Source organism: Trachinotus anak, unplaced genomic scaffold (genome assembly GCF_046630095.1).
Source record: "Trachinotus anak isolate AG129_WGS33_773 ecotype Australia unplaced genomic scaffold, CSIRO_AGI_Tana_v1 ptg000002l, whole genome shotgun sequence".
Lineage (NCBI taxonomy): Eukaryota > Metazoa > Chordata > Actinopteri > Carangiformes > Carangidae > Trachinotus > Trachinotus anak.
The window spans coordinates 15,519,396-15,544,425 of NW_027273853.1; the positions used below are offsets into that span (position 1 = coordinate 15,519,396).

The 25,030-nt window shown below is 41.0% G+C and overlaps 4 protein-coding genes across 11 annotated transcripts; 1 reads left to right on the forward strand and 3 right to left on the reverse strand.

Moving 5' to 3' along the window:
* Positions 1 to 90: 90 nt before the first annotated feature.
* Positions 91 to 4,616, forward strand: prrt4a (proline rich transmembrane protein 4a). The gene is made up of 2 exons (XM_071501023.1): positions 91 to 1,007; positions 2,395 to 4,616. Exons 1-2 carry the CDS (start codon positions 179 to 181, stop codon positions 4,494 to 4,496), a joined length of 2,931 nt encoding a protein of 976 aa, XP_071357124.1. The 5' UTR covers positions 91 to 178; the 3' UTR covers positions 4,497 to 4,616.
* Positions 4,617 to 5,436: 820 nt separating this feature from the next.
* On the reverse strand, positions 5,437 to 13,327 carry impdh1a (IMP (inosine 5'-monophosphate) dehydrogenase 1a). 2 transcript variants are annotated; one of them, XM_071501037.1, is made up of 17 exons: positions 12,334 to 13,327; positions 11,563 to 11,661; positions 10,895 to 10,943; positions 10,137 to 10,238; positions 9,893 to 9,967; positions 9,540 to 9,746; positions 9,361 to 9,448; positions 9,058 to 9,257; positions 8,800 to 8,890; positions 8,593 to 8,688; positions 8,297 to 8,440; positions 7,852 to 7,993; positions 7,604 to 7,747; positions 7,431 to 7,514; positions 7,136 to 7,152; positions 6,100 to 7,014; positions 5,437 to 6,035 (listed from the first exon to the last, which is right to left on the reverse strand). In XM_071501037.1, exons 1-16 carry the CDS (start codon positions 12,567 to 12,569, stop codon positions 6,911 to 6,913), a joined length of 1,878 nt encoding a protein of 625 aa, XP_071357138.1. In that variant the 5' UTR covers positions 12,570 to 13,327; the 3' UTR covers positions 5,437 to 6,035; positions 6,100 to 6,910. The 2 variants fall into 2 exon arrangements, with proteins under 2 accessions (XP_071357138.1, XP_071357144.1); XM_071501043.1 differs by lacking the exon at positions 7,136 to 7,152 and having other exon boundaries at positions 12,334 to 13,268.
* An 838-nt stretch (positions 13,328 to 14,165) lies between these two features.
* On the reverse strand, positions 14,166 to 17,371 carry LOC139634552 (receptor-interacting serine/threonine-protein kinase 3-like). 4 transcript variants are annotated; one of them, XR_011693987.1, is made up of 12 exons: positions 17,223 to 17,356; positions 16,828 to 17,003; positions 16,386 to 16,698; positions 16,130 to 16,281; positions 15,990 to 16,039; positions 15,567 to 15,725; positions 15,322 to 15,395; positions 15,157 to 15,208; positions 14,949 to 15,045; positions 14,742 to 14,787; positions 14,379 to 14,621; positions 14,166 to 14,290 (listed from the first exon to the last, which is right to left on the reverse strand). XR_011693987.1 is itself a non-coding variant. In XM_071501052.1 (12 exons), the coding sequence occupies exons 1-12, from the start codon at positions 17,342 to 17,344 to the stop codon at positions 14,283 to 14,285; spliced, it is 1,338 nt and encodes a 445-aa protein (XP_071357153.1). In that variant the 5' UTR covers positions 17,345 to 17,371; the 3' UTR covers positions 14,166 to 14,282. The 4 variants fall into 4 exon arrangements, 3 of the variants coding, with proteins under 3 accessions (XP_071357153.1, XP_071357164.1, XP_071357175.1); XM_071501052.1 differs by having other exon boundaries at positions 14,987 to 15,045; positions 16,828 to 16,887; positions 17,223 to 17,371; XM_071501063.1 differs by having other exon boundaries at positions 14,987 to 15,045.
* Positions 17,372 to 21,494: 4,123 nt separating this feature from the next.
* Positions 21,495 to 24,705, reverse strand: LOC139634561 (receptor-interacting serine/threonine-protein kinase 3-like). 4 transcript variants are annotated; one of them, XM_071501107.1, is made up of 12 exons: positions 24,554 to 24,705; positions 24,159 to 24,334; positions 23,717 to 24,029; positions 23,460 to 23,611; positions 23,320 to 23,369; positions 22,897 to 23,055; positions 22,652 to 22,725; positions 22,487 to 22,538; positions 22,317 to 22,375; positions 22,072 to 22,117; positions 21,709 to 21,951; positions 21,495 to 21,619 (listed from the first exon to the last, which is right to left on the reverse strand). In XM_071501107.1, the coding sequence occupies exons 2-12, from the start codon at positions 24,305 to 24,307 to the stop codon at positions 21,612 to 21,614; spliced, it is 1,305 nt and encodes a 434-aa protein (XP_071357208.1). In that variant the 5' UTR covers positions 24,308 to 24,334; positions 24,554 to 24,705; the 3' UTR covers positions 21,495 to 21,611. The 4 variants fall into 4 exon arrangements, with proteins under 4 accessions (XP_071357208.1, XP_071357192.1, XP_071357199.1 ...); XM_071501091.1 differs by having other exon boundaries at positions 21,495 to 21,951; XM_071501098.1 differs by having other exon boundaries at positions 21,495 to 21,951; positions 24,159 to 24,326; positions 24,554 to 24,659.
* Between the last annotated feature and the right edge of the window lie 325 nt (positions 24,706 to 25,030).

The following is a 25,030-nucleotide window of genomic DNA, read 5'->3' on the forward strand; positions in this document are numbered from 1 at the left end:
ACACAGTATTTGATAAGTGTTTGCACTGAATGTAATTTCTCTCTCCTTTATCACCAGGCATGTTAAGCATACAATACTTGGAGACCTGACTTTAGAGACCTGTCAAACATGTGATTGGACAATAACCCCACAAACATACGGCATGTGACCGTTGCAGTGGAGTTTAAGAAACCTCACCATGCTCTCTCTGTGGAATTTTTATCTTCTCCTTCCCTTCTCATTGCCTCTCTCACTTCATGTCACAGCCGTAACTGAAGAAAATGTCAAGGAAACACAACAGCTAGACACAGACACGGCAGTGCAGCATCTCACGCAGCCCTCACAGAGACTTCATGGATCTGGTTTAGCACCGGTGAATCCCCTGTTTGGACCCGAGTATGTTGACTTTCTGGATCTACCTTTGAGTTGGCCCTTATCGTCATCCGAGGAATCAGACAGACAAGGTGTGATTGGGGAATACACTGACTTACAGGAGAGCACAGGGGCATCTCTTGTGTATCCCGGTGAGAAGGAACTTTTTGAATCCAGACCCAAAGAGAGTGCTATAGAAGATGCTACCACTAAGGAGAGTACACAACCAATGGGGTCTTCATCAGGAGCAGTATCACCTCAACCTACCCAGGAACAAATATTCAAGGATCAGTCAGCTGAGACCAGCATTGGATCTATATTGAATTCTACACAAACTGGAAAGAATCAGCTAACTTTCCCAGCCTCACAGAATGAGACGACTGACAGCCACTTACCTTTTCTTCTGTCTGGCTCACTTCCATCAGACAGCCCAGACCAGGACTCAACTTCACCGCTGTCTGTTGGACCTGGGCCCAGCACTGAGCGCACCACTCAGCCTGTTGCCACTAGCAGTTGGGGATGGACCACAGGCCCTTCTGTTACCACACAGGGAAAGACAGAGGAAGGGACTGTCCCAGTGAAAGAGACTGGAGATGTATTGGTTGATATTACAGACCGTATAAACAGAGGAGCTGTTAGCATGGAGGCAGAAAAAGGTAAGAGTCCTTCACTGAATAAAATTTGAAGCATTTAGCGTATTCATCATTAACCAATCCTGACACCAGTCACAGTCAACATTTGTCACTTATGGCCTATTGTGAACAGTATGATTTATAGTGTTGTCCTCATGAAATATCTAAACTAAAAGACTCTAAATCGATGTGTGACTGCAGTGTTTGTGATATGCATTCTGCTGGCAGACACATTTGTTTTACATTCACAGGATGGTTTGCATCACTTCACTCCCTCAAGCTTTCACTCCTCAAAAATATCTCCCTAGCTCTTCCCCAATCCTCTCTCCCTTGTCTTGTGCTCTCAGTCTTTTTATCCTAGTTATCCACTGTTAGCGTAGAAACATTTTATTTCCATTGCAACCAGTGTCCATTACCCACATTCAAAGGTTATTGGACAATGCGGTGCACTCTTGAATATGCAGTATTTGCTACACACACACACACACACACACACACACACACACACAATGGCACTCACTTGTCAAAGTAAATGATGTGCTGTGTCCACAAGCATAGGGGGGAGGAGGGCTTTGACAGAAATATGTGAGTATGACCCTTCCTCAATCTGCCTATATATTTAATACTAGGCATAATTTTCAGCCTAACATCAAGTTTGTTAAGTAACTACCAAATATTACCAAAATTTGTAATTTATTGGTACTTGTGTCACATCAAGATGCATTTCTTGATTTTGAAATGAACATAGAAAATCCCTTGTTTTTCCCTCTGCTTGTTTGCTGCTTCTACATCAACACAATCACTTCATGAGTAATGGAGGACCAGAAATAGGACAGTGGGCTCCCGGATTCTGATGGCTTCACACAGTTTACGCTGGAGGTTATTCCACTTCTTCTCACTGAGAATGAAATACTTAAATTATTTATTGGTGACACAATCATAGTCAGAAATGAATGGTCATCATCTGCAGATTCTTCCTGAAAGAATGCAACATTAAAGATAGAATAACACCTCTTGACCATGCTGTATAATAGCCACCCAAAATGAAAGCAGCAATGAGGTCAATACTGGCTAATCAACACACATCTCTTTCTCTTTAATGAACACACACACCCACACACTACTTGCTCATGCTCCCACTCTCTGTGACCTAGTTAGAGATTCCCTGCTACAAGCCTACTCTGTTTTATTATGGATTAACTTTACCCATGGCAGATTCCACCATACTCTCTTTTTGGACAATAAAAACTGTGAATGTAATTTACGTTGGCCTGTATTTATTGTTTATATCATTGTGGGTACATTTATGTCGTCATTAATAAAATTTGTTAGCTATAAAATTTCTTATCTCTTATCTGTTGACACAACAAATACATTGGTAACACATTATTTTATTGTACTTGTTTTACAGATGACTCCAGGGACAAAGCTCAAAGCTCAAAGACCAGTAGTACACTGCCGCCTGATGGTACCATGGACACATCTGCCACACCCTGCAAAACAACAAACCAGTCCTGGACTCCCAACTACCCAGATGATTTTACTCCCAATGAGTCTCTGCGTCCCTCACTGGCACTCACCCCCAGCCTTTACGTCCCTCTGTATTCGGACTGGAACTCTGCCCTCGCCACTTGGGGATTTGCATGGGAAGCTCACATATATGGACTAGGGTCGGTCTTCACTGTGTTCAGCCTAATCTCTGTGGTCTGTCTGTTAGGCCTTCCCCTGCGGTGTCCCCCAGGAAGCCCCTACTTCACTCTCCTGCACTTGTTCCTCCTAGCATTTGCAGGGATCCAAGCTTTCTCTTTGCTCTATGATGCTTACAGTCACCAAGATCGTCTTCCCCCTCTGGGCTCTCTGATGCTCTCTGAGTTGCCCTTCCCCTGTTTGATCTCAGCCTTCTCCCTGGCCTTCCTCCTACTTTCATTGCGTTCACGCATGCATCTTTCACTCCCGCTTGCTATTTCCACCTCATTTTCTGCCTTGCCCAAACCTCGCCTGTTACTTTGCGTGTCCCTTTTGCATTTTGGAGTCTCTCTAGGGTGCGTTGGCCTGCTCCAGCTCTTCCACCGCCTCCCCACCATGATCCTGCTCTCTCCTCACGGTCTGTTTGTGTGTCTAACCATCTTTCTCTCATGCTCCTACCTCATCTTCTACTGCTTAATAAGAGTCAACACAAAACACATCTACAGGCTGAATGACAATGGAGAGACTGGAGGATCTCCTGAAGTGATGCGACCTGCAAACTGCCCCTTTGCCAAAGTGGAGGACTGGCACAGGGCAGCAGGAGCTGGACTAGGAGCGTCATTATGTTTGCTGGGGTGTGGAGGTCTACAGCTTTATGGGATCTTGCATGCCCTTGGTTTAGGTGGGGTTGATGGCTATGGATTCCAGCCCTGGTCCTGGTGGGGCTACCAAGTAGGCTGCAGACTCTGCGAGATTGGGGTGTGTCTAGGTTTGTCTCTCATTGGTACACACCCTCTATTCTGTCACAACAACTCTTCTATCAAGACCATAACTCACCACCGGCCAGGATCATGGTCTCGCCTCTCCTGCAGCTCCCCTTCACGAGGCCTCACCCTTCCCTCTCATGGAGGTGCAAACTCTCCTGTCCTCTCCTCACTTGATTCCTTGTCACAAAGTAAGCAGGAAAACCTGGTGGTCTGTGATGTCATCACTAAGGGACAGTCAGAGGTTCTTCCTCTTTGTTCAATGGTGGATCCTCCTGGAAATGGGCTAGTCTATCTCCCCAAATCCAGCCAAACACAGACTACTATACTACCTCTGCCTACACCCCCAAGCCCACCTCACAAGCCTAAAAATGCAGTTGAGTCTCAACTATCATCACTAGATAGCTTGGGTCTAGAGACTGACTCTACTGTGGACCTGCGGCCCCCATCTCCCATAGACTTGTCCCGCAGTATTGACCAGGCTCTGTTCAGTGAGTCCCTATTCTCTCAAAGTATTTTTGGTTTGCAAAGGCTGTTCCATACTTCTTCAAGCTATTCCTTGAGTTCTCCTAGCCAAGGCACATCAAAGCAAGGTCCCAGTTCTGTGGAAAATGCTTTATATCGAACCTCTTCCTGTGGAGACATGGATCAAGAGAAAGCTCTGCCCAGTTGTAGATCTTCGCAGCCACATGGCTCTTTGATATCGCACAGCAAGACACCAGAGCAATGGGATTGGAAAGAGAGTGTCTCTGGATCAACCCAGGGTCTGTGCAGCAATCCCAAGGAGACAGGAAAGCTGCGCTCACATTCCTGGGCCAACAGAGGGCAAAACTTTGCTCAGCACAGTCTTCCACGAGCAATCCCCCACCTGTCTTACCACAGGCGTTACCGAACCCTGAGCTTGGCCTCCCAAGACATGCAGGGTTCTGGCCGACTGGCAGGAACTAAACACCTGAGTGAAAGCAAACAGCTGGAATGGGATCTGGCTGTACAGGCAGAGTTTGTCAATGTGTGCAGACAAATTGATGCTCTGAGTGTTTGCAGTGACACCATTGAATTGTAGCAACTTGTAAAAGTCCAATTTTGAGTGGAATACACCTGACATTGTACAGAAATAGCAGACTCTAATTGTGACTGATTTAAATTGTAACTCATAAAAGTCATACAGGTGAAATAATGACCTAAAGCAATGTCAAGATTTTTTTCTCTGCTGACTTTGTCAAACTGTTTTCAGCAACTTATGCCCTTAAAATATTGTGGCAATATTCCACTTTGACATTCATGAATGTTAAGCATCAGGAACAATATAGATTCAAAGAAAAAGTTTCATTTTACACAGCTGATGTACTGCTGTGTTTACAACAAAAGAAAAGGTAAAAGTAAGACATGCTTATTAACATATGATAATTCCATCTACCTTGGTAAACAATATGAAGAAATTAAAATCTCATCGTTAGAGGGCACTAAATTACAGTCTATTTGTAACAGTGAAGCATAATATTTAGCCAACACATGGTTAGCACCTTGATGTCCATTAAGTTGTGAACAGAGTTGGTAAACTTCATCATGAACAGAGGATTTTGGAATTTAGTACTTTTCTTATAGCATTATATGTTCTCTCAGTGTGGTGCAATAAACATGGAAATTTGAGGAACAATTATATTTACACCGAATGAGTTTGTGTTGCTTGCTTAGCCAACCATTTGAGTGGTATTTCTCTTTACTAAATACCACTTTACTTTACTAAATATATATTTACTTTATTGCCCTCCAGTGGTCTAAGAAAAATCAACTACTTGGGAGCAACTTTTGCTATATTTCTGGCATGACAAAATTTTCTGGAGATATGACAAAAATTTTAAAACAACATCAAAATGCTCTTGTCAAAATGATCTTTATTCATGCCATAACTATTCACAGTAAATATCATTCTAAAGCCTTTGTGTGGATGATAGAAGAAGACAATTTATTCTCTGTATATTCCGTAATTCTAATTAATAAACTGTCAAATAATGTAGTCAACTAGAACAATAGCTCATTTAATTGGTTGCAATGTATTGCAAAATTCAGATCCAGTGTTTGTCATAGAGCAATATATGAAATACCAAAGATGTTGATTACCTTCCAGAAAAAGACAAAATCGTGTTTTAAAACTGAAAAAATCTTTCTGATTATCATTCTACAAAGAAATAAATCTAACCTGCGCGACTGGTTTGTTACTAGCCTACTCTACCGACTCAATAGCTCTATGTCATTGACTCACCTATAATCTTCTAAATACTGATCCTGAAAAAAGACGGATAACTCTCTGTATTATGTACACTTGATAGCCATATAATAGGTATATACAAATAATGTATTTTTGCAAAATGAAATGTCACGACTCATTTGTATTATGAATTTGAGGATAATGTATGAGATTATAAGCAGATACTAGTAATCAGATTGTAATCGGGTAATTGTAATGTAAAGCATGGATACTCTCCTGTCTTGTCACTCAAACAGTTTGTTTCTACTCAACAGTGATTTCTACTCCAAATAAAATGAACAGAGGAAAATACAGAGTGAGATTACATGTGGTAGCTCCTGTACGGGACACCTTCTTACAAATGTGTATGTGTGAATTAAGGCTGATGCCAAGCTTCCCTTCTGCAACAGTGCAGCACATTACATGCCGGGTGACCAGAGCAGAGCATCCATCATGTAACAGCCAAATTTCAGAGATAAAGAAATTACATTGAAATGGCCACAACAAAAACCACCAAGTGCAGTAAGCAGACAATGAAATCAAAGGAACTGTCCTGTGTGTACTGTGTGTTTACTTGTCACCCAGTAAGCTTTATGCACTATGTTGCAAGCTAGTAAAAATGACCATGGCTACATAAAATTTAAGATTATTCACACTTGTGCAGCCTGCTTTTAACATCAACAGAAAATTATATTAAAGGTGTTAAACATTTGTGTTTATTTCCTGTTTTAATAAAATAAAATATTAAATATTTAAAACATTATGTCAAAGACAGTGTGCTTTTTGATATGTTTTGTGTTTCTGTAAATAAAATATATAACTGCCTGATTACCTGCCGAAAATATCTTGTGTGATATATTAAATGAGCATGGAAATATAGGGCTGCAACTCTGCGAGGTTTATTGTATAATCTTCTGTATCAGGGAGCAATTCAGGGGCCAACAGGGAGATGGGCCTCTCATTAGGTCAGCAATAGTAAGCTTATCCTAAAGTAGTTAATGACATGCATTTGCTTTTGGAAAGGGATCAGCAGAGTGGTTCGTTACATTAGCCTCACTACACCTTGGCCACAGCAGGAGAAAGACAGACAAAGGGTTCATGTGCAGTTGCGTCTAATAATGGGCGTAACTCTTTGGCTCTCCTTTGGACTTCATACTGAGATTGAGGTTTGTTGTTTTGTCTATACTTTAAGGGGAGTCTGCAACAACAGCCTTGTGTATGTAGTTTGGTCACATGCGCCCAGTACATCTGCTCATAGCTGCTGGGGTCGGGACATTAGGTCCTGATCGAGCGTTTCCTCTTCCTCCCGCCTCAGTAAAGCCGCTTCTCGTAACTATATTTGGAATAGAAAAAAAGTTTAGTTTTATCATTTTCTGTGTTGTGATGTCTGTCTGTGTCTTGAATGGAGATGAATGAATGAAAGAAGAAGATGGAGGTGTCATGGTTGTACTTACATGGCACAAAAGAATATCTAATATGATAGCATGGGTAAGAAAAGAGGAAGAGAGAAGATAATTTGATGCTGCTAACTGCAGGTAAGTTATCTGACAATAAAAGGTTTCTGACAGAGGGACTGAATACAAGTGCAGCTTAGACAACAAGAGGAAACAGATGATGACAGATGTCACCAAACCAGCACTCCCAATAAAATATTTAGACAGTCAAAAATCACAAAAATGAAACACATGGAGTACGAAGGAATCATAGAGGTGGGGAGAAGGTGACTCTAGCATCAGAGGTCAGACTTACGAGTGGAGGCCGTGAACTCCTCCCTCCATTTGAGCAGACATGGTTCTCTTCTCAAACTTCAGCTCTCCAGAGTACATCATCGACCTGGTACAAAGACACACAGCTCATACCAGTTGAATGCCCTTACACAATCTAAACTTACTGTAAACACACACACACAATTTCACACTTACCGTAAAATAGACAAACTCTTGGCTCCTATGTCCTGACAGCCATGTTGGATACCAGCAATGAGGTAAGGTACAAACTTATGGATGGAGCCTTTATCTTGTACTGAGCCTGAGACGCCTTGAGCCACCTTCACCTTATCTCCCTCACTGCACAAACACACACACAAAGAACCATTCACAAATGTGTCACAGTGACATCCTCTGACTGTAGATTTTTGTGTTTTATACAGCAAGAGCCCCTGTAACACCACCTGAAGTAACGTTTCTGACTATTATTTTTCTCCATGGCATCCAGGGACCCCATTCCTCTGTACTTCTTCAGACGCACACCATCTGAAAAGAAATATTCTCCTGGAGCTTCAGTGGTTGCCGCGAGTAACGACCCCATCATCACTGAAGGCAGAAATATGATGGGACAAAAAAATGGAAATAAGTTGTGCTTGTTACAAAGGACGACAGGCAAGGGCAAAAAAGACTGCAACAAATAAGCAAAGAACAACAACAACAACAGAACACTGCTCTTATTTTGAAAAAGTAGTGAAAATATAGTTAAATGACCAGTACTACGAATCATCAGCCATGCAATCTTCAATCTCTGCCTCATATGTAATTGCATGGAAATGTCTACTGAGTGTTCTAAAAGTATATAATGAAAATGAAGAGTTGATGAATCAGGAAAATACAGTTTTTTTCTACCTGTAGAAGCCCCCAGGGCTAGAGCCTTCACCACATGTCCAACAGTCTGAATGCCTCCATCAGCAATTACTGGCACTCCAAAACGTCGTGCGTACTCTGCAACCTTATACACTGATGTTCCTTGGGGCCGTCCACATGCCATCACTGAGGAACAGGAGTAAAATTAGTGTGCCACAAAAACTACACAATATTTCATGTTCTTTAGTTTAGTAGTATGATGTATAAACTTAAAAAAAGGTAGTTTTTAATTATCTAAATAATTAAATATGTTCACAATACTGCCCTAAATATCATACCTTCCTGGGTGATACAAATAGAGCCACATCCCATGCCCACCCTCAGGGCATCCACACCAGCATCTATTAGGTTTTTAGCCTGTGCAGCTGTCACCACTAGAGGGAGACACAGACACAGAAAAGAGCTGAATGAGGAAGCGATAGTTATGAGGGAGTTTTGACCCCACAAATGCAGAAGAAAGCACTGAGGACAGAGGATGAGCTCACCATTTCCTCCAACCACCTGAAGTTCAGGATATTTCTGTTTGATGTAGTTTATCATGTTGATTTGATACACTGAGTTTCCTTGGGAGGAGTCCTGTAGTTAAAATAGTTGAAATACTTTAAATGAAAGATGAAGCCCCTATAAAATGCATTCAAAGTTTAAAGTTGAGTTGAAACAATAAATAGGAACATTATGTGCTTTTACTCAGAATGTAATTATAGATTAAACAAAAACTAAATCGTTCCTCAGTTAAAACCTACCAGGACTACCACATCCACCCCAGCCTGCATTAGGAGGTCCAGTCTGTATTTGTCATCCTCTCTGGTACCAATAGCAGCCCCACACAGCAGCTGCTTGCGAGAGTCCTTGGAAGCCAAGGGATAATCTCGATTCTTCTTCAAGTCAGTCCTAGCAATGATGGCAACCAGTTCATCACTGTCATTCACTATGGGGAGCTTACCTAAAAGAGTCAGAGTGTTATATGAGTGCACAAAGTAAGAAAAATGTCCAAGTGTGTTGTTGAATACTTTGGCTCCACAGTAGAGTGACTTTGATAAATTTACCTTTTTTGCTACGTTGCAGTATGTCATTGGCCTCCTTTAGTGTGACTCCAGCTGGTGCAACAACTAAGTCTTCCCTTTTTGTCATTGCCTGAATCATAAAGAGATTAAAAGGATTTGATTTCATACTACTGCATGCTCTGCTACACATGCACATATAAACACATCAGTTATATGCAAACCTCTTCCAGGGGTCTGTCATGGTCCTTCTCAGACAGAAAGTCTATGTCCCTGGAGGTGACAATGCCGACCAGCTTGCTACCCATCTTGCCGGTTTCTGTAACAGGGATCCCAGAGAAACCATGGCGTATCTTGGCCTCAAACACATCCCCCACTGTGTGTCGGGGACTCATCACTACCGGATCTGTAATAAAGCCTTGCTCAAATTTCTGGCAAGAACAAAAACACAGTGTGGAGTGGTTAGGACATTTCAGTGTAATATTCTGAAAGAGAGCTTTTGATGGTGCTGCAGCGTCACAGATAACTTTCACTGTCTACTCGAAATTCATGTCTTTGTTGACTTGCTTGTGCTTACCTTGACTTTGCGCACCTCATTGGCCTGGAACTCAGCGGTGCAGTTATGATGAATTATTCCAATCCCACCCATCAACTGAAACCAGCCAATTAGAGATAGAGGGGCAAAAGTAAGAAAATCCCATATTAAATAACATTCAAAGGTAGAAGGTTTTGGTGTACTCGCCACAGACTGTGGAGCAGGTTGTTGCTAAGTTGAGTGAACAATTAGGCATGCTATGTATAAGATTGTGTTGTGTACTCACTGCCATGGCAATGGCCATCGATGACTCTGTGACTGTATCCATGGGAGATGAAATAAGAGGTGTCTTCAGGGTTATCTTCCTTGTCAGTGCAGATGTTAGATCCTAAAAGTGTGGTGCATTTGGAAACAGAAACATCATCTTGAACACTGAGGGGGACACAAAGCTAAGTAAGTAAAAAATATAATCTTAAATGTTGTGCTATAACATATTCTAAATTACTCCAAAGGTGTGTTCTTGGATGCTGGGAGATAAATCAGTAGGATACAACTTTCCTACAAACAACAGCTTTACAGTGTTACAGTTGCACCACAAAGGCATCAGAGTTTAGACACATTAGAGGCTGAGTCCCTGAATTCACCTACTGAATGTTAGATGACGCAGGTGTGCGTGTGTTTTGAACACCTGCTTTTCAGCAATAACCCATGTGACCAAGTCATGAAATTAATTTAATGTCCCAGCAGAGCGGGCAAAGACAAAAACAAAGCAAGTCAAATAAACAACCCTGTGCTCAAGCACCATTCACTAATGAACATAACAACAAGTAAAGGATTAATTACAAGGATTGGAGCAAAACCTGACTGTGCTTTTGAATTATTATGAAGACCATAAAATATCAGCTAACACTGGAGGACAAGAATATGTTTGTAGCTCAAAGGACTGACATGACAGAAATTATCCTTAGTGCTATCATCTACAAACAAATGAATCAAGGAAACAGTATATGTGGACTGTGATATGCTGGATAGTGTAATGCTCACCACTTCATCAGAGGTAAAATCTATGAAACCAGGGAGGATCAAAAAGTCACTGAGAGGGGAGAGAGAAAAGAGAAACGTTATCTACATTAATCATCAATATTACTAGTGACAGTCACTATCATGAACATGGATCATAAAGCTTTTGCAGTGTATGTGAACAGTATCCATTCCCACAGAGCTGCAGTTTTCTAAACTTAGCTAATAGTGAGCAGACATAATCTGTCAGCCTTTCAACTCACTGCAATGTCCTGTATTTATCCTCTGCACACTGATGAACCCTGCACATAACCTCCATTAAGGAAACTACGCTCATCACCCATTAACACACCACATGCACAAGCACACACACACACAAACAAACACAAACACACACAGCGACCCTGCGTTTAATGACTGACACCACTTAGAGTCATCCTTGAAAGTCGTATTACTCATTATAATCCTCCATATAAAACCCAAGCAGATGTGTCATCACTGATATTACTAAACATTTAATGGAAGACATTGCATAATTCTGTGTGTGCACATGCATATGTGCCATTTGTGTGCATGTATCTGCGTGTATTAGCAATACCTTAAAATGGGTCAGTAAAATGTATCTGTTTGTGTGTGTGTGTGTGTGTGTGTGTGTGTGTGTGTGTGTGTGTGTTTTTATCAGCATTACTCACTTGTATGTTAGTCCATCGCCAATAGCAAAGAGCTGCTGTGCTGTTAACCCATCTTCAGGAACATAACCTGTGCCTCCACTGATCAAGTAGTCTGCCATGCTGAAACACACACATGTGTAACAATATAACAATGAGTAGATGATCTATATAATGAACTAACTTCACAGCTTCTTAGAGTTAAGACTAGATTAAAATTGGCGTTAATTGTATTACTTCATGTAGATTTCGAATATATTTGAATGATTATTTTAACTAAATTTTCACTCTATTACCTCTTGTGATTGCAGGCAGTGTGCGTATATCATAAGCAAATCTATTTTCACTAAAAAAATAACATGTTTTTTTTAGCCAGCCATTTATTTCTGGATATATAGATGTTTCTGGATTTCTGGATATATGAACATGCATGCTGTTTTGCTCGTCTCTCTTGACCTCTGTTTTGGACACACATGCTTTAGCCAGATCCTATTACAAATGTTGGAGTTGAGACAGGAAATGCTAACAAACGAATCCGTCCTTGTCAATGGAAACTCCTTCTATACACTTGTGACGGCAGTACAGTAGGTAAGAGGATTTGGTTGGCTGCCCAGTTAGCTGATAATTGGGCTTGTAAAAGCGCACAGCCAAGTCTACTAAGTATCCTAAACATCAGAAAACATCTCAGTTGCTGACGAAGACACGTTGTTTTTGAGTTATAAGGCTAAGAAGGTCTGAAGTCATGTTAAGGTCATGACCTTACAGGCTATGCGGAGTGGTGAGTGTGAGACTAACCTTTCTGGCTCATATCCAGCTTGGATTCGTGTAGCACTGTATCGCTGGGCTGCTGTCTCATGCCCATGTCCATGTGGCGTTGGGTGAGCATAGGCCCCATAGGGATGAGATTGTTCCCCATCTCTGTTTGAGATGCGTGGCCGTGCTGGTTCCATGTCTCCTACAATCCTCCGGTAATCAATCTGGTAACTGTCCCGCTCCCCATCTCCAAACCGGTCATAACCATGACCCTCCATCTCTAGGAAATCCAGGGCTACGACCTCCACAGGGCCCCGCCACCTCACACACACACACTCTTCAAGCACTTCTGACTTATATCATACACATTAACAAAACCACACCCTCACACTCCAGATCAAAAGTGGCCCCAGCGGCTCCCAATCGACACACACTTAGATTGCTGTTCAATTATAAGCACTCATAAACACGGCATGCTTTGAGTGCATGTTCACACACACACCTTTCAGACACACCTGACATGGGAGGAAGCTGTCCTGCCATCTGTTCGGTTGCCAGCACTGCAGTTAAACCAAAATGCCCAAAAATGCAAGAGTTCACGAGAGCTCACAAGATTTCACAATATCTGTTTGAAACAGATGAAAAAAAACCTTTTTTTTTTTCCCCAAAAATCTTAAAAAGACAGAAGCAGCAGCAGCAACAACAACAGTCTCCTAAAATGATGCTGTTTAGAGTTTGTATTCCAGCTTCTCAGCACTCATCCTTGGTGGCCATCAAGGCCCTCTGGCAGGGTGGCCACCTGCTGATGAAGCCCACTATCTTGACACACCAAATTTAAAGTTCCCTGTATTTTCCCCAGCTGGAGGCATGAGCAGCTGCTGGGGACGAGAGTCAGGTCTTGCTTAGGTGGCAGAGATTCTTCCTCCGGAGGACCAGAATGCTGCTCAGTTATCCCTAAGGCTGGGAGCTGCTCTCCACACTGTTCTCCTGGTGCCTGCTGAGCTTAACTCTGTTTCTGACAGTAGCAGACGTCACTCTCCCACAAAGAGGATTGGGAGCATTAATACAGCATGGGGTGGGGTGAGATGGGTGTGTAGGGTGGAGTGAGGCAGTAGGACTGAGGAAGAGAAGGATGGGTCAAGATGACACTTAAACACACTTTCCCCTCTGAGGATTACCATGGTGTGAAGGTGTGTGTGTATGAGTGTGTGTGTGTGTGTGTGTGTGTGTTTGCAGAGCTCAAGGAGACAGACCTGTGAATGAAACAAGGGTCAAATCCCAGAATACTGTTACGTGGCAAGTTTTGGTCCTTTGGGACAGACAGAGAAAGAAATACACACAAGTGCCTCTGAGTGTATGACGAAAGGCAGAACCTTTAAAGGAGACCTGTTGGAAATGATTCTCTATACTTTAAATTTAAGAGTGGCGTCTTTCCCGAAGCCCTTGTGGATATAGCAGTTTAACAAAATAGACGAGTGAAAAGAATATCGTTAATTTAATGTAAAAATATATTTATACAAAACTTTTTTTGTCTTCAACAGTTCATAGTTTGGACCATTATTCAGCGTGAGAACAGTAAACAACAAACCTGCACATTAAACTGAGAGAGTAATTTTGTTGTCTAGGTTGCCCTCGACACCTTCATCTGCAGGTGACTGACTGACTGACTGCTTGTGACAGTTACTGAGGGATTGAACCAGAAAAGCCTCTTACCCAGTCTCTCTCTCTCTCTCTCTCTCGCCCACTGGAAGAAACAAGCTCCATCATGTCAACAGTAGAAAACACTTGTCGCTGGTAATTAAGCCACAGCCACTACACAACACACCATGTTACATTCTGAACTAACAAAAAGAAGAGAGGGTGAGGAGACACAATTGTCTTTTTTTCTGGAAAATATGTTTATTCAAGAAATTACACTCATGAGTTGTAGTAAAATGTTAACAAATGAGGAGGAGAAGCAGGGAAAGTCCTTGGCACGTCCAGTTTCAGAGTTATCCACCTGAGAGAAAAGAAAATGTATTAAAAAACTTGAATAACTTGTATTAAATTAAATTGTGTATGTCTGCTTTAAGAAGAGGATATCGTACTGAGCTGCTTCATTAGTTTGGACTCATGTATCTTGAGGGCAGTGTAGAAGGAGGCTTTGACGGTTTCGCCCCCTGAATGTAATGCAGTGCTAAAAAGCTCTCTCATTTTTTCCTCGTCATTCAGTGTATGTTCGATTGTTTTGCGGGTCTCACGGGGCACCATGTCTCCAAGCTCTTGTACTATTGCCATTACGTTGGAGACTTCTTGAATCAACACCAGCATGTTGTCATCAACGAACTTTGCTGTTTGAAAATGAAGAAGGATGAAAGCATGGCAATACAAAGCGTGATTAAATTATAAATGTGACACTTAATAAATGACAAAGTCGTACGTGTTTGATTTTTTTAAACAAAAATACTCACCTTTAGCTGCTTCACTCATTGTTTCAGTAGAAACAGTGTCCGATTCCTGTTGGCAAAAGTAAAAAGCTATTTATCTATATTAATAATCTACATGCATTGCATGATAGCATTTAAAGAAAAAAAACATTAAAACATTTGAATATGAATCCTAATCTGACTTATTTTGTTTGTTTACTACTCAATCTCAGTTACTTTGTTTCTTTTCACCTTCTGGTGAGGCAGTGATCAAAGTGCATTTGGAATACCTGTCTGGAAAACATTCCGGCTCTGATATTATCCACAGTATCATGTGGCTCTGACTGCTCTGAAAACAAAAGAGAAAGGAACAGCTGCATGATGTTTTATTATGGAAGGTAAAGTCATCATTTATCAGATTCAACTCATCCAACCCTATAAACAGTATTTAACAATCTACCTTGTGTCTGACGAATACTGCCACTTGTGTTTGAATGTGGATCTAATGAATCCTAAAACAAGGAGGATATAGAAATAAACCAATTAGAAGTGTTTCCTATAAATTATAATTCATGATTAATCAATACTTTCATTTTCTGAGATGAAATTTATGACTGTAGCCTACCAAGACTTCATCGACTGCCTTACGAACTTTAGCCTCATGCATTAAGTAAACTTCCTCAGTGTCGTCAAGGCATTCTGAAACACAAAGTTTCATTTTAGAAGACACAGCATATAACTTATAGTGTGCATGAATGAACAGCAGCTTCACAAATAACGCAGCCGTAAGTGTCACATTCATCTTGTAGCAAATGTTCTACTATGGTGGACAGTGAATAGCCTATGTATATTGCCATGACAAATACATACCACCAAAGGCAGGCCTGTTGTCGGGTTCTTGGTCCCAGCACCTGATCATGAGGGCAACCAGCTTTTTTAACCCTTTTTCATTCCTCTCTTTAAGTTTATGACAGGGAGGTCTTTGTTTCTGCCTGCCAACATTCTCTTCCAAAAGAAGCCTACAAGCCCCTGTAGCACAAGTGATATAATGAAAAAAATGCATTAAAACATGCAAAAATACATATGTGCAATGTTTGTACATATGTGTGAAATTAACATGCACTGTGCTCAGTTTAGTTGTACTGTGATGATGAGTGATTATGAGGGAAACAGTGATTACCAAATAAAGTGACTTTTGTTGAATAAAAGACCATATGCTTAAATTTAAAAAGCAAACCAACAAACCAACAAAGACGAAGAAAATGCTAAGACTATGACATGAATTTTACACACCTGGAAAGGGCTCTTTCCCAGTGAAAACAGACCACATAAAGATGCCATAGCTGATCAAGAGACAGAATGATTCTTTCAGTAACATGTTCAAACAGAACAATACAGCATTTCTGCTTAACAGTATTGATTTGAATGTTTACCTGTATACGTCAAAAGAACGATGAGGTTCACATGAAATATCAAGCAATGCTTCAGGAGGCATGTATATGGATGTGCCTCCGACCTCTCCTGTCGCTTCTCTGCTGCTGTTACTAGCACTGGCTGAAACCCTGGACAGACCAAAGTCTGCTAGCTACTGAGGAAAAAAGGACACATCACACCAAACAAACAATGAAATAAGCTTCAAATAAGCTTTATTTAATAAAAACTAAAGAGCTTAGGTTCATGGCACTCTACCTTGGCATGAAGATCTTCATTCAGCAGTACATTACTTGGTTTCAGGTCCCCGTGCAAAAGTTTCTTGTCATGGAGGAAGTTCATGCCTAGAGCCACTTCATGGACCAATCTGACAGCCAGAGGCCACGGTGGAGGGCTAGGCAGGTCCAACAGAGTCTGCACTGATCCTTTGTCCATGTACTTCGTAATTATTCCCCTTGACATGGATGATCCTTCGTATGGTGGAAATCCCTCAAAAATTCCACAAACCCTCAGCACATAGTCACAGGAAGTCTTATCCATATGTTCAACCTCTTTATCCAGTGCAGTAAACCTTATTAGGGATGGAGAAAAAGCAAAAGAGAAAGAGCTGCTTGAACTACTAGTTATGATGTATTAAGTGTGTATGAACTAATAATTTAAAACAAGTCATCCATAAAATTTGTAGATATTATACATTTACCTAGCACCGTCCTTAAGTATCTTAATGGCCACATCATACTTCCAGACCTTGTGCCTGGCCCTGTAGACACAACCAAATGCCCCAGAGCTGACAAACTTCCATTTCTCCAGCTTCTCACGGCCAACAATATCATGGCACAACAGCGCCATCTCCTGCTAAAAATGCAACCTTCAAATCTATTATATTTAAGGAAAAAAACATGAAAAAAAGAAATGAAACATAACTACTAGCCACTTATACATGTGTTTGTATACACTGCATTGTAATTACTGCTTGTACTTGGTTCTTGCTTTGACAGTGAGAGTGAGTAAAAACAGCAACAAGTACTGACACACATGTTTTCATCAACATTTATCTGGTGTCTTGTTCTCATTATATTATTGCCTTGTACTCACCTGAAATCCCTTAATGTGTTGTCCACATAAAAAATCAAGAGTTTGTTTGTCACGCTCAAGCTTGAAGAGAGCAAGACGAAGAGAGCTGCAGTTTCCTGTTTTTGCTCCCGAAGCAGCCTCATGCAACTGCTGAGGGGCGGGGTTTAAACTTGAGCCAGGCATGGTCTGACCATGCCTATGAAGTATTGGAAATAGTTTAGGTCACACTTCCTGTTAGTCATTTATTAATTGGATGAAGAAGAAAACATTTAACTGAGGGAAAAATGAATCAAAATACTTTGTTTGGAATTCTCTACAAAGAAAGAAATAATGATGTTTAAAAAAGGGCCCTTAAATACATACAAGAATACAAACAACAGCATTAACAGTAGAGATTGTTGTAATGAAATGCAGCCACAAGCAGAAAGATTTTTCTACTGTCTTTAAAGTGGTTATAACATGCTGTGGGACATTGAGAGGAAGTTACAAAAGACACTGTTTGTTTTAGATCTGTTATCTGAAGTGGTGGTGACAAATTACAACACTTTAAAGGTCTTGTGAGTGACATGTGGGTTAACACCCCCCCCCCCCCAAAAGCAGGCTATGGGAGGACTAGATAATGCCATCAGTCAGCTGCAGACTGCCCTTCCTGAAGCATTCTATATTGTTGCTGGTGATTTTAACAAGGCACGTCTAAAGTCTGTGTTGCCTCATTTCTTACAGCATATGGATTGTGTAACAAGAGGAAAGAACACACTGGATCTTGCATACACAAATATCAACAACGCAAATAAAGCAGCCCCTCTACCCCACATTGACAACTCCGATCACTTGACTGAAATGCTGATAATGCTGAGAAAAGAGCCACGATATATGGGCAAAACCTGATAAGGTACTTCAGAGACAACAAGGATGCATGGTGCTTGCAGACAGTAACAGGCTATAAACCCACTGTACGAACAGACTGTAATGACCCCTTCCTACCAAATAACCTCAACACCTGTTCATCTCGGTCTGAGGTCACCAACAACAAGGGGGCACAAAGGCTTCCAGTGTCTGCTGACAGTGTTAAGAGGGTCTTTTCCAAAATGAACCTGGCGGACCAGACAATATACCAGGTCGGATTCTGAAGGACTGTGCAGGACTACTGAAGGATGTTTTCACAGACATATTCAACATCTCCCTCAGCCAAGCCAAAGTGCCCACCTGTCCGCTACCATAGTACCTTTGCCCAAAAAGCCAAACCCAGCCTGTCTGAATGACTATTGTCCTGTAGCCCTCACTCTAATAGCCATGAAATGCTTCAAGCAGTATGTTATGCAGCACCAACTCTGAATCAATCACAGTGAGCACAAGATCACCTCAGGGCTGCAAACTGAGCCCATTTCTTTTCATGCTGCTGATACATGACTGTTCTGCAAATTTCAACACCAACCATATCATAAAGTTCACTGATGACACCACAGTTGTAGGCTTCATCAGTAAGATGAGTCAGTATACAGAAGTGAAGTGGAGCAGCTGGCAACTTAAAATACACACAGAGAAAACCAAAGAGATGATCACTGACTTCAGGAGGGTTAATTCCAGTCCTCACCCTCCACTGAGAGAGAGAGTTAAATGCATCTGACTGACAACATGACCTCCAGTGACAACACCACAGCTGTCATCAAGAAGGCCCAACAGCACCTCCATCTCCTCCGTAGACTGAAAAGGACGGAACTCCCAGCCATGACGCTCTTCTACCGAGGCACCATTGAGAGCATACTCACATACTGCATCACTTCCTTGTTTGATAATAACAGATCAGAGGAGAGACAGAGACTGGACAGGATAGTGAGACCTGCAGAAAAGATCCTTGGTGCCCCACTGCCTCTCTGCTGGATATCTACAACAAGCGCTGCATCTGCAGAGGAGTCAGCATCATAAATGATCCCTCTCATCCCTCTCTCAACATGTGAACTGGTTTTCAATTGGTTTCAAACAACTGCACTTTATTCAGCACTGTCATTTTGACAAACACTCTTCTATCTGTGACTATATTTCTAATCACTATTTATTGTTGTTGCTTTTTGCACTGTAAGGTATTTTTTTACTATGTTTGTTTTGATGCAAAATGCTATTTCATTTTTATGTACCTACATAAAAATCATCATTAAAGGAAATCTTGAATCTTTAAGTGCACATGCATACACAATCACACAAACACGCAACAGCAACAAGTATGCATACACATTTGTCCACAATGGAGATAATTGCATGCAGATTAAAATTGGCGTTAATTGTATTACTTCTTGTAGATTTCGAATATTTGAACATTTTATTGACTATTTTAACTAAATTTTCACTCTACCTTACCTCTTGTGATTGCAGGCAGTGTGCCTATATCATAGGCAAATCTATTTTCACTAAAAAAATAACATGTTTAGTTAGCCAGCCGTTTATTTCTGGATATATAGACGTTTCTGGATTTCTGGATATATGAACATGCATGCTGTTTTGCTCGTCTCTCTTCACCTCTGTTTTGGACACACATGCTTTAGCCAGATCCTATTACAAATGTTGGAGTTGAGACAGGAAATGCTAACAAACGAATCCGTCCTTGTCAATGGAAACTCCTTCTATACACTTGTGACGGTAGCACAGTAGGCAAGAGGATTTGGTTGGCTGCCCAGTTAGCTGATAATTGGGCTTGTAAAAGCGCAAAGCCAAGTCTACTAAGTATCCTAAACATCAGAAAACATCTCAGTTGCTGATGAAGACACGTTGTTTACGAGTTATAAGGCTAAGAAGGTCTGAAGTCATGTTAAGGTCATGACCTTACAGGCTATGCGGAGTGGTGAGTGTGAGACTAACCTTTCTGGCTCATATCCAGCTTGGATTCGTGTAGCACTGTATCGCTGGGCTGCTGTCTCATGCCCATGTCCATGTGGCGTTGGGTGAGCATAGGCCCCATAGGGATGAGATTGTTCCCCATCTCTGTTTGAGATGCGTGGCCGTGCTGGTTCCATGTCTCCTACAATCCTCCCTTAATCAATCTGGTAACTGTCCCGCTCCCCATCTCCAAACCAGTCTTAACCATGACCCTTCATCTCTTGGAAATCCAGGGCTACGACCTCCACAGGGCCCCGCCACCTCACACACACACACACTCTTCAAGCACTTCTGACTCATATCATGCATATTAACAAAACCACACCCTCACACTCCACATCAAAAGTGGCCCCAGCGGCTCCCAATCGACACACACTTAGATTGCTGTTCGATTATAAGCACTCATAAACACGCCATGCTTTGAGTGCATGTTCACACGCACACCTTTCAGACACACCTGACATGGGAGGAAGCTGTCCTGCCATCTGTTCGGTTGCCAGCACTGCAGTTAAACCAAAATGGCCAAAAATGCAAGAGTTCACGAGAGCTCACAAGATTTCACAATATCTGTTTGAAACAGATGAAAAAAAATCTTAAAAAGACAGAAGCAGCAGCAGCAACAGTCTCCTAAAATGATGCTGTTTGGCCAGAGAAGAGTTTGTATTCCAGCTTCTCAGCACTCATCCTTGGTGGCCATCAAGGTCCTCTGGCAGGGTGGCAGAGTATTTAGCCAACCTGCTGATGAAGCCCACTATCTTGACACAACAAACTTAAAGTTCCCTGTATTTTCCCCAGCTGGAGGCATGAGCAGCTGCTGGGGACGAGAGTCAGGTCTTGCTTAGGTGGCAGAGATTCTTCCTCCGGAGGACCAGAATGCTGCTCAGTTATCCCTAAGGCTGGGAGCTGCTCTCCACACTGTTCTCCTGGTGCCTGCTGAGCTTAACTGACAGTAGCAGACGTCGAGGAGACCTGTTGGAAATGATTCTCTATACTTTAAATTTAAGAGTGGCGTCTTTCCTGAGGCCCTTGTGCATATAGCAATTTAACAAAATAGGCGAGTGAAAAGAATATTGTTAATTAAATGTAACAATATATTTATACAAAACTTTTTTTTGTCTTCAACAGTTCATAATTTGGACCATTATTCAGCGTGAGAACAGTAAACAACAAACCTGCACATTAAACTGAAAGAGTAATTTTGTTGCCTAGGTTGCCCTCGACACCTTCAACTGCAGGTGACTGACTGACTGACTGCTTGTGACAGTTACTGAGGGATTGAACCAGAAAAGCCTCTGAAAGAAACAAGCTCCTTCATGTCAACAGTAGAAAACACTTGTCGTTGGTAATTAAGCCACAGCCACTACACAACACACCATGTTACATTCTGAACAAACAAAAAGAAGAGAGGGTGAGGAGACACAATTGTCTTTTTTTCTGGAAAATATGTTTATTCAAGAAATTACACTCATGAGTTGTAGTAAAATGTTAACAAATGAGGAGGAGAAGCAGGGAAAGTCCTTGGCACGTCCAGTTTCAGAGTTATCCACCTGAGAGAAAAGAAAATGTATTAAAAAAACTTGAATAACTTGTATTAAATTAAATTGTGTATGTCTGCTTTAAGAAGAGGATATCGTACTGAGCTGCTTCACTAGTTTGGACTCATGTATCTTGAGGGCAGTGTAGAAGGCGGCTTTGACGGTTTCGCCCCCTGAATGTAATGCAGTGTGAAAAAGCTCTCTCATTTTTTCCTCGTCATTCAGTGTATGTTCGATTGTTTTGCGGATCTCACGGGGCACCATGTCTCCAAGCTCTTGTACTATTGCCATTACGTTGGAGACTTCTTGAATCAACACCAGGATGTTGTCATCAACGAACTTTGCTGTTTGAAAATGAAGAAGGATGAAAGCATGGCAATACAAAGCGTGATTAAATTATAAATGTGACACTTAATAAATGACAAAGTCGTACGTGTTTGATTTTTTTAAACGAAAATACTCACCTTTAGCTGCTTCACTCATTGTTTCAGTAGAAACAGTGTCCGATTCCTGTTGGCAAAAGTAAAAAGCTATTTATCTATATTAATAACCTACATGCATTGCATGATAGCATTTAAAGAAAAAAAACATTAAAACATTTGAATATGAATCCTAATCTGACTTATTTTGTTTGTTTACTACTCAATCTCAGTTACTTTGTTTCTTTTCACCTTCTGGTGAGGCAGTGATCAAAGTGCATTTGGAATACCTGTCTGGAAAACATTCCGGCTCTGATATTATCCACAGTATCATGTGGCTCTGACTGCTCTGAAAACAAAAGAGAAAGAAACAGCTGCATGATGTTTTATTATGGAAGGTAAAGTCATCATTTATCAGATTCAACTCATCCAACCCTATAAACAGTATTTAACAATCTACCTTGTGTCTGACGAATACTGCCACTTGTGTTTGAATGTGGATCTAATGAATCCTAAAACAAGGAGGATATAGAAATAAACCAATTAGAAGTGTTTCCTATAAATTATAATTCATGATTAATCAATACTTTCATTTTCTGAGATGAAATTTATGACTGTAGCCTACCAAGACTTCATCGACTGCCTTACGAACTTTAGCCTCATGCATTAAGTAAACTTCCTCAGTGTCGTCAAGGCATTCTGAAACACAAAGTTTCATTTTAGAAGACACAGCATATAACTTATAGTGTGCATGAATAAACAGCAGCTTCACAAATAACGCAGCCGTAAGTGTCACATTCATCTTGTAGCAAATGTTCAACTATGGTGGACAGTGAATAGCCTATGTATATTGCCATGACAAATACATACCACCAAAGGCAGGCCTATTGGCGGGTTCTTGGTCCCAGCACCTGATCATGAGGGCAACCAGCTTTTTTAACCCTTTTTCATTCCTCTCTTTAAGTTTATGACAGGGAGGTCTTTGTTTCTCCCTGCCAACATTCTCTTCCAAAAGAAGCCTACAAGCCCCTGTAGCACAAGTGATATAATGAAAAAAATGCATTAAAACATGCAAAAATACATATGTGCAATGTTTGTACATATGTGTGAAATTAACATGCACTGTGCTCAGTTTAGTTGTACTGTGATGATGAGTGATTATGAGGGAAACAGTGATTACCAAATAAAGTGACTTTTGTTGAATAAAAGATCATATGCTTAAATTTAAAAAGCAAACCAACAAACCAACAAAGACGAAGAAAATGCTAAGACTATGACATGAATTTTACACACCTGGAAAGGGCTCTTTCCCAGTGAAAACAGACCACATAAAGATGCCATAGCTGATCAAGAGACAGAATGATTCTTTCAGTAACATGTTCAAACAGAACAATACAGCACTTCTGCTTAACAGTATTGATTTGAATGTTTACCTGTATACGTCAAAAGAATGATGAGGTTTAATAAAGTGATCAAGCAATGCTTCAGGAGGCATGTACACGGATGTGCCTCCGACCTCTCCTGTCGCTTCTCTGCTGCTGTTACTAGCACTGGCTGAAACCCTGGACAGACCAAAGTCTGCTAGCTACTGAGGAAAAAGGGGACACATAACACCAAACAAACAATGAAATAAGCTTCAAATAAGCTTTATTTAATAAAAACTAAAGAGCTTAGGTTCATGGCACTCTACCTTGGCATGAAGATCTTCATTCAGCAGTACATTACTTGGTTTCAGGTCCCCGTGCAAAAGTTTCTTGTCATGGAGGAAGTTCATGCCTAGAGCCACTTCATGGACCAATCTGACAGCCAGAGGCCACGGTGGAGGGCTAGGCAGGTCCAACAGAGTCTGCACTGATCCTTTGTCCATGTACTTCGTAATTATTCCCCTTGTCATGGATGATCCTTCGTATGGTGGAAATCCCTCAAAAATTCCACAAACGCTCAGCACATAGTCACAGGAAGCCTTATCCATATGTTCAACCTCTTTATCCAGTGCAGTAAACCTTATTAGGGAGGGAGAGAAAGCAAAAGAGAGAGAGCTTCTTGAACTACTAGTTATGATGTATTAAGTGTGTATGAACTAATAATTTAAAACAAGTCATCCATAAAATTTGTAGATATTATACATTTACCTAGCACCGTCCTTAAGTATCTTAATGGCCACAACATACTTCCAGACCTTGTGCCTGGCCCTGTAGACATAACCAAATGCCCCAGAGCCGGCAAACTTCCATTTCTCCAGCTTCTCACGGCCAACAATATCATGGCACAACAGCACCATCTCCTGCTAAAAATGCAACCTTCAAATCTATTATATTTAAGGAAAAAGACATGAAAAAAAGAAATGAAACATAACTACTAGCCACTTATACATGTGTTTGTATACACTGCATTGTAATTACTGCTTGTACTTGGTTCTTGCTTTGACAGTGAGAGTGAGTAAAAACAGCAACAAGTACTGACACACATGTTTTCATCAACATTTATCTGGTGTCTTGTTCTCATTATATTATTGCCTTGTACTCACCTGGAATCCCTTAATGTGTTGTCCACATAAAAAATCAAGAGTTTGTTTGTCACGCTCAAGCTTGAAGAGAGCAAGACGAAGAGAGCTGCAGTTTCCTGTTTTTGCTCCCCAAGCAGCCTCATGCAACTGCTGAGGGGCGGGGTTTAAACTTGAGCCAGGCATGGTCTGACCATGCCTATGAAGTATAGCTATTGGAAATAGTTTAGGTCACACTTCCTGTTAGTCATTTATTAATTGGATGAAGAAGAAAACATTTAACTGAGGGAAAAATGAATCAAAATACTTTGTTTGGAATTCTCTACAAAGAAAGAAATAATGATGTTTAAAATAAAAGGGCCCTTGAATAAATACAACAATACAAACAACAGCATTAACAGTAGAGATTGTTGTAATGAAATGTAGCCACAAGCAGAAAGATTTTTCTACTGTCTTTAAAGTGGTTATAACATGCTGTGGGACATTGAGAGGAAGTTACAA